Source organism: Equus quagga, chromosome 5 (assembly GCF_021613505.1).
Source record: "Equus quagga isolate Etosha38 chromosome 5, UCLA_HA_Equagga_1.0, whole genome shotgun sequence".
NCBI lineage: Eukaryota > Metazoa > Chordata > Mammalia > Perissodactyla > Equidae > Equus > Equus quagga.
Window position 1 is genome coordinate 3,132,836 of NC_060271.1, and position 17,602 is coordinate 3,150,437.

General features: G+C 42.0%; 1 protein-coding gene across 3 annotated transcripts in view; it reads left to right on the forward strand.

Annotated features, from left to right (window-relative positions):
• The window catches only part of FYB2 (FYN binding protein 2), a 123,272-nt gene that overhangs the window by 71,571 nt on the left and 34,099 nt on the right, over positions 1 to 17,602 (forward strand). For 2 of the 3 annotated variants that reach the window (XM_046661062.1, XM_046661063.1), the window contains exons 6-9: positions 3,521 to 3,555; positions 5,853 to 5,884; positions 9,308 to 9,410; positions 12,091 to 12,250. In XM_046661062.1, the coding sequence (XP_046517018.1) occupies positions 3,521 to 3,555; positions 5,853 to 5,884; positions 9,308 to 9,410; positions 12,091 to 12,250 (330 nt within the window). The remainder of the gene's footprint in view (positions 1 to 3,520; positions 3,556 to 5,852; positions 5,885 to 9,307; positions 9,411 to 12,090; positions 12,251 to 17,602) is intronic. The other variant, XM_046661065.1, reaches the window with a different exon arrangement.

The following is a 17,602-nucleotide window of genomic DNA, read 5'->3' on the forward strand; positions in this document are numbered from 1 at the left end:
AAAAAATGAGGATAGAAGAATAATATAATAATATAATAATCAACATAATAAAGGCCATATATGACAAACCCACAGCCAACATCATATTCAATGGGGAAAAACTGAATGCCATCTCTCTGAGAACAGGAACAAGACAAGGATGCCCAGTGTCACTACTCTTATTCAACATAGTACTGGAGGTTTTGGCCAGAACAATTAGGCAAGAGAAAGGAATAAAAGGAATCCAAATAGAGAGCGAAGAAGTGAAACTCTCACTGTTTGCAGATGACATGATCTTATATATAGAAAACCCTAAAGAATCCATTGGAAAGCTATTAGAAATAGTTAATAACTACAGTAAAGTTGTAGTGTACAAAATCAACTTACAAAAATCAGTTGCATTCCTGTACTCTAATAATGAACTGACAGAAAGAGAACTCAAGAATACAATTCCATTTACAATTGCAACAAGAAGAATAAAGTACCTAGGAATAAATTTAACTAAGGAGGTGGAGGACTTATACAATGAAAACTATAGGACATTATTGAAAGAAATAGATAATCACGTAAAGAGATGGAAAGAGATTCCATGCACATGGATTGGAAGAGTAAACATACTTAAAATTTCCATACTACTCAAAGCAATCTACAGATTCGATGCAATCCCAATCAGAATCCCAACCACATTCTTCACGGAAATAGAACAAAGAATTCTAAAATTCATATGGGGCAACCAAAGACCCTGAATTGTTAGAACAATACTGAGAAAAAAGAACAAAGCTGGAAGGATCACAATCCCTGACTTCAAAATGTACTACAAAGCCATAGTGATGAAAACAACATGGTACTAGTACAAAAACAGACACACAGATCAATGGAACAGAACTGAAAGCCCAGAAATAAAACTGCACATGTACAGACAGCTAATCTTTGACAAAGGTGCCAAGAACATACAATGGAGAAAAGACAGTCTCTTAAATGAATAGTGTTGGGAAACTGGACAGCCACATGCAAAAGAATGAAAGTAGACCATTATCTCATACCGTACACAAAAATAAACTCAAAATATATCAAAGACTTGAAGATAAGTCCTGAAACCATAAAACTCCTGGAAAATAATATAGGTAGTACACTCTTTGACATGGAACTTAAAAGGATCTTTTTGAACACCATGTCTTCTCAGACAAGGGAAACAGAAGAAAAAATAAACAAGTGGGAGTTCATCAGACTAAAGAGCTGCAAGGCAAAAGAAATGAGGATCAAAACAAAAAGACAACACACCAACTGGGAGAAAATATTTGCAAATCATGTATCCAATAAGGGGTTAATCTCCATAATATATAAGGAACTCACACAACTGAACAACAAAAAAACAAACAGCCTGATGAAAAAGTGGGCAGAGGATAGGAACAGACATTTTTCCAAAGAAAATATACAGATGGCCAATAAACACATGAAAAGATGTTCAACATCACTAATCATCAGACTGTGCTTCCTAGGTCCCAGGGCTGTCCTGAGGGGTCCTGGAGACCCTTGGGGATCACTTAAACTGGACAAATTCTGTTTATGCTCCTGGTTAATATTCCTTTTAAACAAATGATTCTGTGGCTGAAAGAAAGTTTGAAAGCCATTTCCTAACCGAGTGACCTTGGGCAAGTTACTTCATTTCTCTGGGTGTGTTTCCTCATCAGTAAAATTGAAATGTTAGTAGTGATCATTGTGACAATTGAGTGAAATCATGCATTTAAACCCTTAGCATAATGCCTGCTACCTATAAGTGTAAAGAATGTTAGCTGCTTATTATTATTGTTTTTATAATATTAGTACCAATCGTCATACCTCCTGGCCTAAAAGAGATAAAGGGACTTGTCCAAGGTCACTCGGGAAGGTAGTACATGGAGAAAGAGCTGAGGCCCGGACAGACATGATAACGTTACGATGCAGGTACTTGAAGGCTGCTGAGGACCATCCTCTGATATTTGTCCTTTTTCTCCCAGCTGAGATAAAGCTCTTCAGTGGAGAGAGAGTTATATAACTCCATATGGAGAGTGAGCGAGGGCTCCAATGCTGTGCTTTGCATCCTCCTGTTGTAATTGCTGGTCCCTTCCTGACTCCCTGGGGTAGAGTCCTTTGTCCTTTATATTCCTACCTTGGGAGCAAGTTTTGATGACCAAACTTACCTTTGGAGAATCTCCACTTTGTGAAAAAGCAGTATCAAATTATGAACGCATTATTAATTGTGTGTGTATTATGTTTGTTTACTCGCCTTGGCAAGTAAGCCCCTCAGCCCTCTCTGAGCGTTGGTTTCCCCATTTCTTAGAGAAAATAATATTTCCCCTCTCCTCCAGGTGGCAAGGAGAAGCAGAGATCATGATTTGTTAATTCTTTGAAAAACATAGAATGGTAAATAATTTGAGGGAGGGACGAAATTATCATTTTTAAAATTGAAAAAGAAATCCATACTTGGAATGGATATTGGGCAAACTGCATCATAAGCAGATATTTTTAATGTATCAATAGTAAACAAAGTTTTTAAAGCAGTAATAGAAGAATAATATGTTTTGATTCAAAAATCGGTGAAAATAATACCTATTATTAATCATCCACACAGAATTTTAGGTCTGTGTGTCAACACTCATGTGTGGGCAGTCCCTAAAGAAAAGCTAGGATTTCCCTTACTTTATTGATGGATTGTATGTTTAGAATAATAATGGCTTAGAAATGCAACGTGTTGTCTGGTCAGTTTTCTAAACTAAAGTTTCAGGATTCTAGCAGCAAAAAAGAGAAAAGAAACAGGGAATCCTATTCATTATGCATGCATAGTCAGTAACTGTAAGGGGAAACTTTTAAGCAAAGAAATCAAATCAGGAATTTTATCAAAAAACACAGTACTTTCTACACACTGTCTGGTGCTCTGCTAGGTATGTTACATTTCTTACATTGTCTCCTGTAATCTCCGCATTCACTCTGTAAGGCAGGTACCAGCGACCCCATTTCACAGATGAGCAGACTGAAGCTCAAAGAAATAGAGGAATTTGTCTGCAGGCCCACAGATAGGAAATGGCAGGACTGGACCCAAAGTCTTGCCACTACTTGTGTTCATTAATAAGGCTGGCATCGTGTCTTTAACTAAAATCCACAGAAATATCAGAAAAATCTGGAACACCGTGGCGCCCTGGTGTCGGGGCGGGATCTGAGCTCTGTGGCCTTTCCTTTCCCTGTCCTTTCAAGCTTGCCTTCTCACTGCCACCACGAAATCTCAGTGTTTTCTCTTAATCAGGGAGTACGACTCTGTTTACCAAAAAGGAAACTGAAAATTGTTTCAAATGTTTTCGTTGACTGCACATTCCATCCTGGAAATCCCCACAGATGTTAAAACCACGGTCAGGGACCCGAGAATTTCCCAAACCACGTAGACAGAGCCTCGCGTGGCTGGTTGCTCTGAAAGCTGAGGGAGCGGACTCTGCGCTCGCTCATAATGGCGACGGTCCTGGCTGCTGTGAGAAACTGCCTGAAATAATTTTTTTCATGTTCATTTTAGCAACTTATGAAGTTGGAATCGAAGAACTCCAAAAGGTATTGTTTCCTCTCTTCTTACCAGCTTTATAACTAAAACAAGTGTACAGAGTTGATGCTAAAGTAGTTTCTTTCGTGAGGGAAGGAAGGTCTTTGTGTTTTGATTTTCCCCAGATTTCTGAGGCTTATCCAGACTCCAGCTGCCACGATTCTGAAGCCTGAGCCCTGCCATTTCGGGAACAGAAAATGTGTCACGGGGTGGAAGAAGATGGTTCCAATCCATCCCCAGCCCCTTCTCTACAGTGGGCAGCAGCAACTGGCCTTTAATAACTGTCCCTTCAGAGAGAAGAGTTGTTTGGCACAAGCTAAATTTGTATATCCTGTGCTTTCACGAGAATGACCAGACCCTCGAAGGCATATTTTCTGGGCTCCTGGTGGGCACAGTGCCAGGTGCCACCTTGAGGGCAATGTAGCAAGTTAATTAGGGTCCAAGCAGAATCCCTGGCCTCAGTCTCAGCTCCTGGTTGTGTGATCTTCCAGCTCCATTTCCTTACCTGTAAACTAGCAAGAATAGAGCACCCACATCTGGGGTCATGGTGAGAATGAAAATAGTTAAATTCAGGTACGCGGTTTAATAGTGCTGGCGTCTGTTCCAGCGTTTTACCTCTCCGAGCTTCAGCAGTGTCTTCTGTAAAATGCTGTCGTCTCCACGAGGGCAGGAAGCATGTGCCCGTGGTTGCCACATCTGCAGTGGCAGATGCTCAGTAAATGTGGGGACCAATACGTGTTTCACTGAATTGCTGAGAGCACAAAGTCAAAGTGGCTGAGCACCTAGGATAGTGCCTGGCACACAGTAGGCGCTTCCCTCATGTTGTCACGGGGTCCTTCAGGTTCTACTCTTCTCTCATGGGGTACATTTAGTCTAGATCCTTCAGCTTTCTTATGCTTACTGGAAAGGATTGATCATTTGTGGATACACTTTATAGACAGAACACTATAAATGATTATTATTCCTATTAATGAAAGGAGAAACATTCTACTAGAATGCTTCACTTACCCGGCAACATCAGCAAATAAACTTTCTGCACAAGTGAACTCTCCAAATGACCAAATTTTATCCTATTAAAATAAAAAAGCATGAAAGTATCTTCAATTTTTAAACCTTTTACCCTTCAGACATGCATCCCGTTTGGTCAGCACTGTCGCGCTCAGTGGGTGGAATCTGATCCCACCTCTTCCTGAGGACGCGAATGCTCTGGAGCCCCGGGGGCTGAGGGGCTCAGTGCCCTTCTCAGGAGACGCTCCTGGGCCTTGCAGGTGTCCAGAGCTGGCTGCCTTCACACCAAACCACCACAAGTCTGTTTGCTGTAATTGTTGTCTCTTTTCTGAAAATTATCATTTCTCTCTACTGTATCTTTGTGTGTAACAGTGAGTCTGCATGCGGCCAGGCATGTCCCAAGTCCCTGTTGTGTGCCGGGCGCTTGTGCATACATCGTAGCACTTAATCCTCCTGGTCACCCTGTGAGCTGGTGTCACGGCTTCCATTTTACAGAGGAGAACTCAACTCAAGGCTCAGAGAGGTTAAATAACCTGTAAATAATGCAGCAGAGATATAAACCAAGCTCCCTGACCTTTCATTCCGCCAGCACTGTCGTCCAATTTGCTAGAATTATATGGAAAGTAAAAGCCAATAGTCCCAGAATGAAGGCCTGCGGGCTCTCCTCAAGGGAACATATGTGAGCTATTAGGCCTGGGCTTTGTGGCAGCGTTTGGATGCTTAGGTATTTTCTGTTTTCTTCAGAGTTCTTGGCTAGATTCCAAATAAAGCATGGCATCAGACATGTCACAACTGAATAAATGAGGGGCTATGTTGTGGTCTCTGGAATAAAACTTTAATGCAGTCAAATCCAGATCATGTGGGAGCTGATTTTTTATCAGAGTGCGCATGCTCAGTGAGGGAGAATTCCCAGCGTGATTTGCACATTTGCATAGACCGATTTTGCCCACTGAAACATTGCTCAAATACCACAAATTCACATTTCTTCATATGATTTAACATTTCTCTGTTCTACAGACGCATTCCTGGAAAGGCGTGCAAAGAACAATTTATTCTTCTAAGTCAAATTACACACGCCCTCTAGCATGCACCGTGACTTCACAAACGCTCGTTTTCTTTTTGGATTGATCTGCGGTTCTACTGGCAACAGCTCATGGAACTTTCTGTTGTCAGTGTCTCCCCTTGTCTGTACTGAGACCTCACCTGCCTCACCTTTGGTCTAGTTTCTAACGATCTGTACCCAGACAGATGTCTGATTTGAAAGGATTTATGAAAATGACCATTTCCTCTTTACTTTCAGCCTTGGAAGAGTTCTCTCCATCAAGAGCTTAGGTGAGCTTTATCTTCAGAATCCAGTTAACCCAAATGATCCAACCAGTGACCCTCTGACGACTGAACTAGTTTTCCTCAATGGCCCAGCTGTGCTTCCAGTGCCTGACCTGGCCCAATACCTCGCCAGGTGCCGGGACCAGAGAAGGTGCCCAGGGGTCCTGCCAGCCTTTCCATCTCGCCTCCTTCTAGCCCACCCTGCACTCACTCGGCAGATCCTGAGTCCCCAGCGTGTGCCAGCCATTTGCTAATGACTGGAGCTGTGGCAGGGACAGAGGGCTAGCCCCTGGGGAATTCTGGATAGTGGGACAGTCACACAATCAAACAGGCATATGACAATGCCATGATTCCCCAGAAACTTACAATTTCCAAAATGCACTGTGCTGTTTCAAGTCTCTTTGCCTTTGCTCATTTAATTCACTAACTCACCCCAACTTAATGAGGCAAACTTCTACTGACCGTCAAATGTCCCCTCTTATAAGAAGCCTTCCTGATTCCCCTCTTTTAGAGAAAATTAACCAGTCCCGTCCCTTTGGTACCACTGTAAGGTGCACATATGTTTGCACCAATGTCACTTCATGTCGTTTGTTTGCTCACATGCCAGATCACCCTCACTCTCCTTCCCACCTTGTCTGTGAGCTCCCTGGGGGCAAGGGATTTCTTGTTCTTGGTGTCCCAGCATCTTTCATACTTCGCAGGTCCAGAGCAGTGCTCTCTCCTGCCTCTTCAGAGACTGTGTCACTCTCCCACGCTGTTATTTTTTAAGGCATTAGAATAAACATGGCTGGTGAGCGCTGGACAGCAAGTATCAATATTTCCTGGCTGAGGCTAAAAACAGAAGAGCTGGATCAGGGGGAAAACCCTTCTTCGTCTCCCTCTCTTTGTCTCTTTGTCTCCCTGGAGTTCCTGCCTGACCCTAAATTCATGACCCCATAATGATCCTCCAGCACCGAGCACAGTGCTGGGCACACAGTAGACACGTCAAATGATTGACTATTTAGTTTAATATTTACTGAGCTTTTTCTCTGTTTAGACACCGCTAGATTCTGAGGAACAGAAATGAATAGAATATATTTCCTACCCTCCGTTCAAGATGGGAGTGGAGGCTGAAGCGGTTGGGGTCGGGGTTAGTTGGAGGGGAAGATGACCACATCAATAGGAAATCGCAGTGTGACAGAATCACCGCTAAGGAAGTTGTCAAACCCAGAGGGGAGACTCTGGCAGAGCTTCCTTGAAGGGACAACTAAGCTGAATCTTGAAAGACCGGGAGGAACTGGGCAGGTGACAACGGTGGAAAGTATGTCGTAGGCACAAGGAAAGATGTACAGCAAGGACACAGAGGGTTAGACAGCAAAGCCAGTGCAGGAACGCACAAACAGTTTGATAATGCTTGAGCATCAAATGCAGTGTGCGAGCAGCAGGAACAGAGCTGGGCAAGTCTGCAGAGCTGAAGCCGGGGGGCCTGAGCGCCCTAATTCATTGCTAAGACCAGCCCTGTCCGACAGAAATACGTGCAAACCACATAAGTCATTTAAAATTTTCTACTAGCTGTATTTTATATTTTAAAAAGTAAAGATAAAGAGGTGAAATTTTAATGTATTTTATTTATCCCTATATATAAAATATTATCATTTCAACATATAATCAATATAAAAATATTACCGAGGTATGTTCTTTTCCTTTTTTAATACCAAGTCCTCAAAATCGAGATATCTTTTACACTTAGAGCTCAATTTGGACCAAACACATTTCAAGTGTTCGATAACCACGTGGCCAGTGGTGACGAAATTGGATGGCACAAATTTAGACGAATTTAGACAAATTTAGCCCAGAAGAGTTTTAAAGCAGAGATAATGTACCCTTCTCCCTCATGGTATTCCTAAAAGTCACAATATTAAATTTAATTTGAGAGTTATGTGTGGAGATCCAGCTGTGTAGAAACTATTGGACAAAGCTTGGGGGATAGGAAAATAGGACACGTACATCAACAAGGCAGGTAAAGTGACTTAGGAGAAATATCAGCAATGTGTAATGGGCACATAAGAATTGGGTAATTCTAACACAGCAAATGCTTCAATGAAGAAAAGGGCACCAACGATTATTAAAAGTCCATTACGTGCTACGAGCAATGCTAGGCTTTCAACATTTTAACCACATTTCCTTCTTGGGGCAACCATGGAGATTGGCACTGTGATCTTTCATTTAAATATGAGAAAATTTAAGTTTTATAAAGGCTAATCTTAGACTTTTAGAAAGAGGTAGAGTGGGGCTTAGAACCCAGCCCTCACTTCGCAGCCCCTGTTCATCACAGAACGAGTGTGTGACCTTAATGGTAGACAAGAGTGCTGAGTAACTGGATGAATGAATGAAATTCCTTAAAACTCCTTCCATTGTCTTTCAGAACAGTACTCTCTCCTGGTGTTTCTCCTTCCTTCATGACCACTCCTTCTGATTTCCTTTGAGGGCTCTTCTTCCTCTGCCTTCCATATAAATGTGGTCATAGAACTATCTAGTTCACTGTTATGCCAGAAACAGAAGTTCTTGTGTGAATGTTGATGCTCCCCAGCATTCTGTCCTTGATCCTTAGGTTTTCATTACACTCTCCCCCTTGTCTCCTTCCACTCCTCCACTGCAGCTGTTGTCTCTATACTGGAGCGTGCCAGTCATTCATTTGTTAGGGAACACAGGATGAGTACCCCTCTGTGCCACGCACTGTGCCATTGCTACCATGGATTACACATCATCAGTGCTGAGGATTGCCATATGAATAAGAGAGTTCTGCCACTATAACTTGATTCTTAGTTAACTGACAAGGCAAAGTGGAGGAACTGGAGACAGATCCACAGACGATGCGTTATAACACGAGTAGAAGAAGAACCTGTTAGGGAGCCGATAAGAAGGTTTGACTGCTTGGGAGAAGCAGGGAAGGACTCTCAGAGGTAAGATGATTTAGACAAATCGAGAAGACTGTTGTGTTTTCCTGCAATATAACATGTGGAAGGCATGTCGGACAAAGGAAATAGCAAATAAAAAGGGAGAGATGCTCAAAATAGGATGGTAGGTTTGGGGAATTACGAGTGTCTAGACTATAGCAAAAGTGGAGGGAAGGAGCAGAGGGAGACGGGGTTGGAAAGAAAGGCAGGGCCAGCCCATGATAGGACTGACAGTTCGTCCTATAGGCAAGGGGGAGTTATTAGGAGCCTTAAGCAGGAACTAATGCTCTGACATTGACTGGAGCAGCTGGAAACTCAGGGAAACTATCCATGTGGTTCACCTGAGCCGGGTCCCCTTATCTTTTTTCTTTTTTAAAGGATTCATGACTACTTAACTTTATTTTCCCTATTCACTTCATTTAGGATTGAATGGTGCAGTGTCATCTAAACATTCTAAGCTTAACTCTTTCGCTGGTATCTCTTCACATTTCAGCCCTAAATATGAAGATGAAGATAAAAACACGAAGGAAAAGGAGCCATGTGAATTGGAATCTCGTAAATCAGAAAAGGACCCACCTTCAAACCATCTTGTCAAGGTATCTGTGTTCCAGGATTCTGGACCAAACAGTGCAGTTCAGACATGTGACAGGATCAGTTCATGGGTGACTTTTCAAAGGCTGAGCTGTGCAGCTGTGCACACAGTCAGGAGATGCCGGGGTGTTGGGCATTTGCCAAAGCAATGAACGTGACAATAGCACTGAGCCCTAGGCTCAGATTTTCTACTTATCAGTCGTGAATCAGGGCTGGGACTAGTGTGAGTTCAGCAAGGCACCCTGGGGCAAAATATCAAGAGATACTCACTCAGCTCCTTAACTGCTGTGCTCCGAGGCCCTGCTTAGAAGAGTGACTTAGTCTCTGAGCCCAGTCATCTCATCTGTGAGGAGAGAGTAATGATCCCCACCCAACTACCATCCCCACACCTATCCTCCACCATGAAATAATGTACATTAAAGTGCTTTGTAAGCCATAAGCTACTATAAAAATGAAATGTGGTGTTGATTTTCTTAATAGTAAACACTGTATATGTGTTGTATCCATCTCCAATGGACACTGTCCCCTTCAACACAGTTAAAGTGGTCAGATGCTTGACAGTGGAGACCACCGGGGATACCGCCAGTGCTCAAAACATTCTAGAAACCTGTTTGAGATAAGCCTTATGTTATAGTATCAAGTTGTTGCAGTGCTGTCTGCAGGGCTGGGGTGAGTCACACAGCGTGTTGGTGGCGTGAACCGGAACTGGTGTGTAGGCTCAGAGGCCAGGCTGGGCCAGGTTGGGTTTTTACAGAGTATCACAAAGCAGTATAATTCGAAGATGAAGTAAGTCACTAATTAAGAAAGACAGGGACCAGAGCCAGGGAAGCAGCACTGGGTGTCAAGGTCAGAAGCAGGGGCAAGGCCATAAATGGGTGATGAGGCCAGAGATCAGGAAGGGGTTAATCAGGAACATATGAGAAAGACAGGAGAGGAGCACCATTAAGGATATCGACCATGAAAGAGCAAAAGCGGTTTTCAGTGCTGGCTATATGACAAGAGCCAGGTATGGGATCAGGCTACCACCCAAGGGACGTGTTCCTACTTTCATGGAGTGGGTTGGAGTTTTGGAAATTGTTGAAAGTTATGTAGACTATGTTAGGTGAATGTGGTGGGTGGTCTAGCTGGGTAGTACTCTTTGAGGTCAAATATAAATTATAAGTAAGTAGATACATAATCCACTGTGACTCAAACTGTCTCCAGAGACCATTCCCAAGGACAGCCCTCAGAGAAGCCGGGTACTGCTTCCATCGGGGCTGCACTGAAGGAAGGCAGTCACCATGCTTGTGTGAAACATTGACTTCATTACTTTCTTGTCATGTTTCCCAATTTAGAAAACTCATTCTTGGCTGTGTAACTTAGAAGTAGGCCCCTCCTTTTGTTCTCCTCTGAGTTTGTGTAGCTCCCACCCAGAATCGGGATAGTCCATGCCTTATAACTGTCAATTCCTTTAGCTTTTTCCAAGTACTTCCCAATGTATCATCACAGTCAACCCTCACGCCCACTCTGTGGCAGAGGAAAGGACAGTAACCCTCTCTCTCACTCTCATCTGAGAATTAGAAAACACTTAGGCTGCCAGAAATGTTCTACTTCTTCTCTCTGTCCAGCGTCTCCTCATGTCAGTCTACCCAGATCTGATCTAATGCAAATCTGATCAGGTTTCTCTGCTGCCTGACTCCCCGTGATTATGAGATAAAGCCCACACCCTTTGCCTTGCATGCAAGACCCTCCGTAACTCAGCCCCCTTCCATCTCCCCTTTTCAGCCCATCCCCAGTCTTCCTCCCCCTATCTCTTCCCCCGTTCTCTTCAGTGCTTCCCTCCTCCACAGCCTCCATGCTGCCCTTTCAAGGACACTAATAGCCAGGCCTTTGCCCATGCTGATTTATCTGCCGGGTAGTCCTTTATCCTCTCTATCAATCTCTTGCTTACATTTTAAGGTACAGTTTAATAAAAGTTGCTTTTGAAGTCTTCCCCCACTCTGTCTCCTAGCTAAGAGAACTGACCTCCCCTCCTCTCTGTTTCCATCTCAGTAAGCAGTACTTCCATAAGTAACACTGGGCACATTATACCTTCGTTAATTGTGTGTATTGTCTCCATGACCAGCGGGTAAGCCACCACGTCCATTGCGTCTCTCTATGTCCAGAGCTTAGCATGTTGCCTCACCCTTAGTAAGCGTTTGACAAATGCTGGGGAGAGGGAGTGTGGAAAGGCGTGAGAAGAAACAGAAGAATGGCAGGTAGAGAGATGAAATGTCAGGCAAAAGGAACACAGCATCCCTTAGTGGTCAAGAGCACAGGGTTCTGGGGTCAAGTCCTGCCTCAGTAGAATACTAGCTGTGGGACCAGAGGCCAAGTAATTTAACCTTTCTAAACCCTTTATCAAGACGACTAATGATATTTTCATAACGGAGAATCACGAAGATTAAGTGAGATAGAATGTACAAAGAGCCCGCCCGGTAGTCAGTGCTCCATTAATATCCTGACTGCCGACTGTGAGCCAGCCTCTGTGCCGGGCATTCACTGGCCATTCACAGGTGAACAAAAGATGTGGTGCACAGCATCAAATAAAATAATAAGTAAGTGTTATCCATGAGGAATGAATGAATGAAGAACAGCCTAAGTAAGCAGAGAACTGAAAGGATGTCATCGGAGCCCCTCAACTCTCTCCCTGTTGCATGTGTTTAGGTGGGTGCCCATGACGGCACACCTGGAAAAGTCCAGGTGATGAAAGTCCACAGCGGTAAAAGGAACGTGCAGGCTGGGAAGCAGGACGCTGTAATCGACGTCATCCAGACACAGGCCTGTCCCGAGGACCCGAAGCTGGCCAGGCTCTCGCAAGACCACGGTAAGTTCATTTCTTTCTGGTTCCTTCACCATCACCAAATTATTTTAAAGCTGTGCATGTCCAAGACTTTCTTTGATAAATATTTATTGAATACCTATTATGTACAGAGTAACTTGCACCAGTGAGCCAGCTGTGCAGTAGTCGAAAGAGCACTCGATTAACAAGCAGAAGGCCTGAGCTCGAATCTAGGCTCTAATACTTATCAGCTGTGTGGTGAATAACTTCATATGCCTTCAGCTCAATTTCTTCATTTCTAAAAAGGGACCATAACGTGGACCTCACAGGGGTTTTATGAGGACCAAATCTGACAGTATGTCACGTAACAGGCACTCGGCAAATGTTTATTCCTTTCTCTTTCTATCTACCAGCTCCTGTTGTCTTTTGTAGGCCCAAGTAATTGACACACTGATGACATGACATGATATCGTTAGTTGACTTTATTCAGGTTGCATTTTACCTTCATGTTAGTCAAGACTCTTGATTGTAAACAGTTATCAAGTCATACTGGGTTAAGCCAAAAGAGAAAAGAAGACTCGCCTAGCAGAACATCTCAGCTTGGCTGGATTCAGGGACACAAACAATGTCACAAGGGCTCAGTATCACTTTTCCCACTCCTGCCTTTGCTCCCCTCTGGGTTGGCTCCATTGTCAGACAAATTCTCCACTTGTGGAGGTAGGATGGCATCTAGCAGTGACAGGCTCACACCCTATCCTCTTAGGAACCCCAGAGGAAAACTAGACATTGTTATCATCTCCCAAGTTAGAAGAAAAAGCCCTGCTCTGAGTCCTATTGACCCTGGTTGCATCACATGCCACCCCTGAACCAGCCGTGAACTGGGGCTCGGCTGCTTTGATTGACTCATCCTGTGCCATAAACTCACCCCTGGTACTGAGGGCAGAGTCAGTTCTACCACAACTACATAACATCAGATTCAAGGGTTTCCCAAGGAAAATAAGAGGGCTGTTATCAAAAAAAAAAAAAAAGACACTAGGTAGATAAAACAGATGTCCCCTCCAACCCAATAATCCATGGTAAGCCACTGATGTTTCCTAAAGTGTTGGAATCAGAGTTATGGGAAGAATAAATTTGCAGCAATCATAAGATGGACTCAAGGCCCCTTAAAATCTGCCTCCAGGCTAGCTGGCCTCATCCCTGGCACATGCCTCCTTTCCTGCGTACTCTCCGCTCTGTTCTCACCTTGCTGTGTCATGTGCTTAAACGGCCCTAGAAGTTTGCTCAGTCTCTTTCTTCTGTCTGCAGTGCCGTCATGCTCATTCTCTACCTGCTGATGCCCTTTTCATCCTTCAAGATCTATCTTGAAAGTCGCTTCCTCTAAGGCCTCCCTCTCCTTAATCTGTCCTCTTCTTTCCTGCTCTCCAAGGACCATAATTCCTTACTTCTCCCTGTCTCCTTGACACTTACACAGCAACTGAATGAGCACGTTTCCATCCTGGGCTTTGGAGCCAAGCATTTCTGGGACCCAAGACCATTGTACACTAATCCCGTAATCTTGGAAAACTTGCTTACTTTCATGTGCAAATGAGGACGCTACTACTTATTTCCCAGGGATGGTTGTCACTGAGTATAAAGTGTCTGGTTTGTATGCTAAATTGTTAGCTCTCTTCAGTTAATTTTTTTCTGAAAGATTACAGCATGCCTTACATTATAATTCATGATGTACATGTTTGTCTCCCATGGTATACTGTAAGCACCTTGAGATCAGAGACCATTGGTGTTCTCTCTGTGTCTCTGTAACCTGGCACAGTGTCTGGCACACTGGAGACACCCAAGAAAACTTTAGTGAGTGAAGGAATGAAAGAATAAATCGAACTTCAGTTTCTGAGAGTGTAGTGGATTAGACAATCTGAATGATTCACAGAAAGAAGTAAAGTGAAGAATAAAGGTTTTTTTAAGATATAAAAGTATCACATAACTGATATAAAAAGAAAGCATGCACACGCCTACAGTAACCAGGAACCCTGGGAGGTGAGAACCAAAGCTACTTTTGTCGTGAGGGTTTTGAATGAATCCTCCGGCTCCTGTTTTGACTGCGTGGCATGCAGAGGACAGGAGCTCTATCCCGGGGCTGCCCAAAGTGAGTTTATAATGGGAGACTCCTGTATAAAATTGAGGCTCCAAAGGGCTACACTTCAAGAACAAACAAGACTGTGCCTGTAGTTAACAATACTGTATCATGTACTTATAAATTTGTTAAGAGGGTAGATCTCATGTGTTCCCACCACAATAAAAGAAATATTCTTTAATTAAAAAAAATAGGAAAAGAAAGACATTTCTGATGAAGTAAATGACACATGAGAAAGCACAGAGGTAACGTTAATTTAAAAACCATGCTTTAAGATGAGAAGTGGATAGAATTATTTGGAGTAAAGAAAAAAATAGCCAGCCCTGGTGGTGTAGTGGTTAAGATTCAGCGCTCTCACTGCCACAGCCCAGGTTCGTTTCCTGGTCAGGGAACCACACCACCCTGCTGTCGGTTATCATACTGTGGCAGCTGCATTTTGTTGTGATGCTGAAAGCTATGCCACCAGTATTTCAATACCAGCAGTGGCGGATGGGTTTCACCAGAGCTTCCGGACCAAGACAGTCTAGGAAAAAAGACCTGACCACTGAATTCCAAAAACTTGGCCATGAAAACCCTAAGAAGAGCAGCAGAGTATTGTCTGATATAGCATCAGAAGGTGAGATGATGGCGCAAAAGACCAGGCAGCATTCTGCCTTACTGCACACATGGTCACTAGGAATCAGAATCAGTTTGACACCACTCGAAAAGAAAAAGAATGGAAAGGAGGAAAACAAGTTGAAGTGAACAAAAGAGTTAAAGGACATCCCTGAATATGGGGCTGAGAGCCATTGTCATGCAATTATGTACTGTCTATGAGGAGTCACTACAGATTTGGAAATTATACCATGAGGAAAAGAGTTGGAAGAAGATTATTCTGAGTAATCTGTACATATTGCTAAAGCACAAGGGAGTTGCTGAACTCATTAAGAAGTCTTTGGAATACTTATGATGAGTAGCACAAAATGCTTAGTCAAGGGGAGTGGGCTTGAAAACAGAGGAAAATTTTGAGGAAAAAAATACAATTGAATGTTTTTCTATACTCCTTTTATTCAGGTAGGCCTCTTTTGAAAAAATGAACAAAGTCAAAAGTATTACTTCTTTTGATTGAAACAAAAAGAGAATTAGTAAGACATAAACCCCACTGAGCAAAGGAAATTTGCCCATTTTGACCATGGTGCTGGGCGAAGGAAAAAGAATCTCTTACCACAAGCTCATCTTCATGCACATCTTCAGTTCAAATTCACGTTATCTGTATGGTCCAAAAGAAACCCAAATGAATCTAAAGTGGTATCAGCTTGGTAGCCCTTCTAGACAACTGCTAGAAACAAACATAAATCCTCTTTAATGGAGCCTTCTTTTATTCCCAGGTTTCAAATAATTCCCCAAAAAAATTCTTTAAAAAATTAACAGTTCATAGACAATAACTAAACATGCAAGAAAACAAGTCACAGTAAGTGAAACAAGCAGGACAACAGAAAAAAGAAACCAATTTGCAAGATATTACAGAAATGGAATTATCAGACACAAAACAAGATAAGCATATTTAATATGCTTTAAAAATAAAAGAATAAACAGATTTGAAAAATGCAAAAAATAATCATTGATCAGTTGATAGAGAAATCCAGTGAATGAATTACACATCAGATTAGACACAGCTGAAGAGGAAATTAGTGAACTAGAAGATAAAATCTAGAGAAATTATCCAAAATTCATTCCACAAAGGAAATGATAGAAAAGAATGAGAGGATAAGAGTCATGGAGAAGAGAATGAGAAGCCTTAAAATAACATCAAATCAGGGTTCTATAAAAGGACACTAGAAAGAATGGGAAAGAAGAAAAAGTAGGTAAAAGAGATAATGCCTGATAATTTTCCAGGATTGTTAAAAAGATATCCATTTGCAGATCCATGAACACTAAAGTTCTCTAGCAGGAAAAAATAAAAGAAATCCACACTAAGCCATATCTTAAAGAAACTGAAGAACATCAAAGAACAAGAGAATACCTTAAAGTATCTTAAAAGCCGATAAAGGGAAAAGACCAATGGCCCAAAAAGAAAGAAGAAGAAATAGAGAATTTTGGATGCAAGAAAGATATCTGAGCAAAGTAGCAACTGAATAAAACAATAATAATGTCAGGTTGAGCGGAGGGGAACTAAAATATTGAACAGTAATAGCAAATACATTGGGAAGGTGATCAAAGTTCAAGTATTCCAAAGTTTTTAATGGAAAGTAACAAGATTAATTCATTTTAGCCTTAAAAGACAGAGTAGCTAGGGTATATGCAACAAAAGATACCATTAAAAGAGTGAAAAGGCAAGTCACAGGGTATATATATATATCTTACATATATGCACATATATATATCTATTTGACAAAGGACTCATATATGAAATACATAAATCTTCTATAAACATCCTTGTATCCAGAAAATATAAAATAGAAATAAATCATTAAAAAAATAAATTTAGAGAAATTGGGAAAATATTTGAACAGGCACATCACCAAAGAGGATAGTCAAAAGGCAAATATGTTATGAAAAACTGTGCAACTTCATTAAGTTTCAGGGAAATGCAAATGAAACCTGCAATGCGATATCACTACATGCCCACCAAAATGGCTAAAATAAAAAGACTAAAAATATCAAGTGTTAGTGAAGTTATGGAACAACTAGAACTTTCCTACACTGTTGGGACTGAAAATTAGGATAATCACTTTGGAAAACTGGCAATACCTGTTAAAGCCCAAGATATGCATAGCCTCTGGCCTAGCAATTCCATGCCTGTTCTTATACCCAACAGAAACGCAGACTTTAGTTTACTAAGACTTATACAAGGTGTTCAGAGCATAACTTTTTATAATAGCCTCAACTGGAAACTGTCCAACTAGCCATCAAAAGTGGCATGGATAAATAAATTGTTTTATATTCACACCATGGAATACATAGTCATGGGAATGACCGAATTATAACTATACACAACAATATAGATGAATCTCACAAAAATAATATTGAGTGAAAGTAGGCGACACCAAAGAGCACATTCTGAATGATTCCATTAACATAAAGTTCAAAAACAAGCAGAATTTACCTTTGGTATTAGAAGTTGATAGTGGTGACCCTTGTGGGAGGGAATAGTGACCAGAAGAGAGCACAAGATGGGAGCTCTGGGACACTGGCAATGTTACATTTTTTGATCTATGTGCTGTGTACATGAATATGTTCAATATGGGAAATTCATTGAGGTGTACTCTAATGATTTGTGCCCTTTCCTG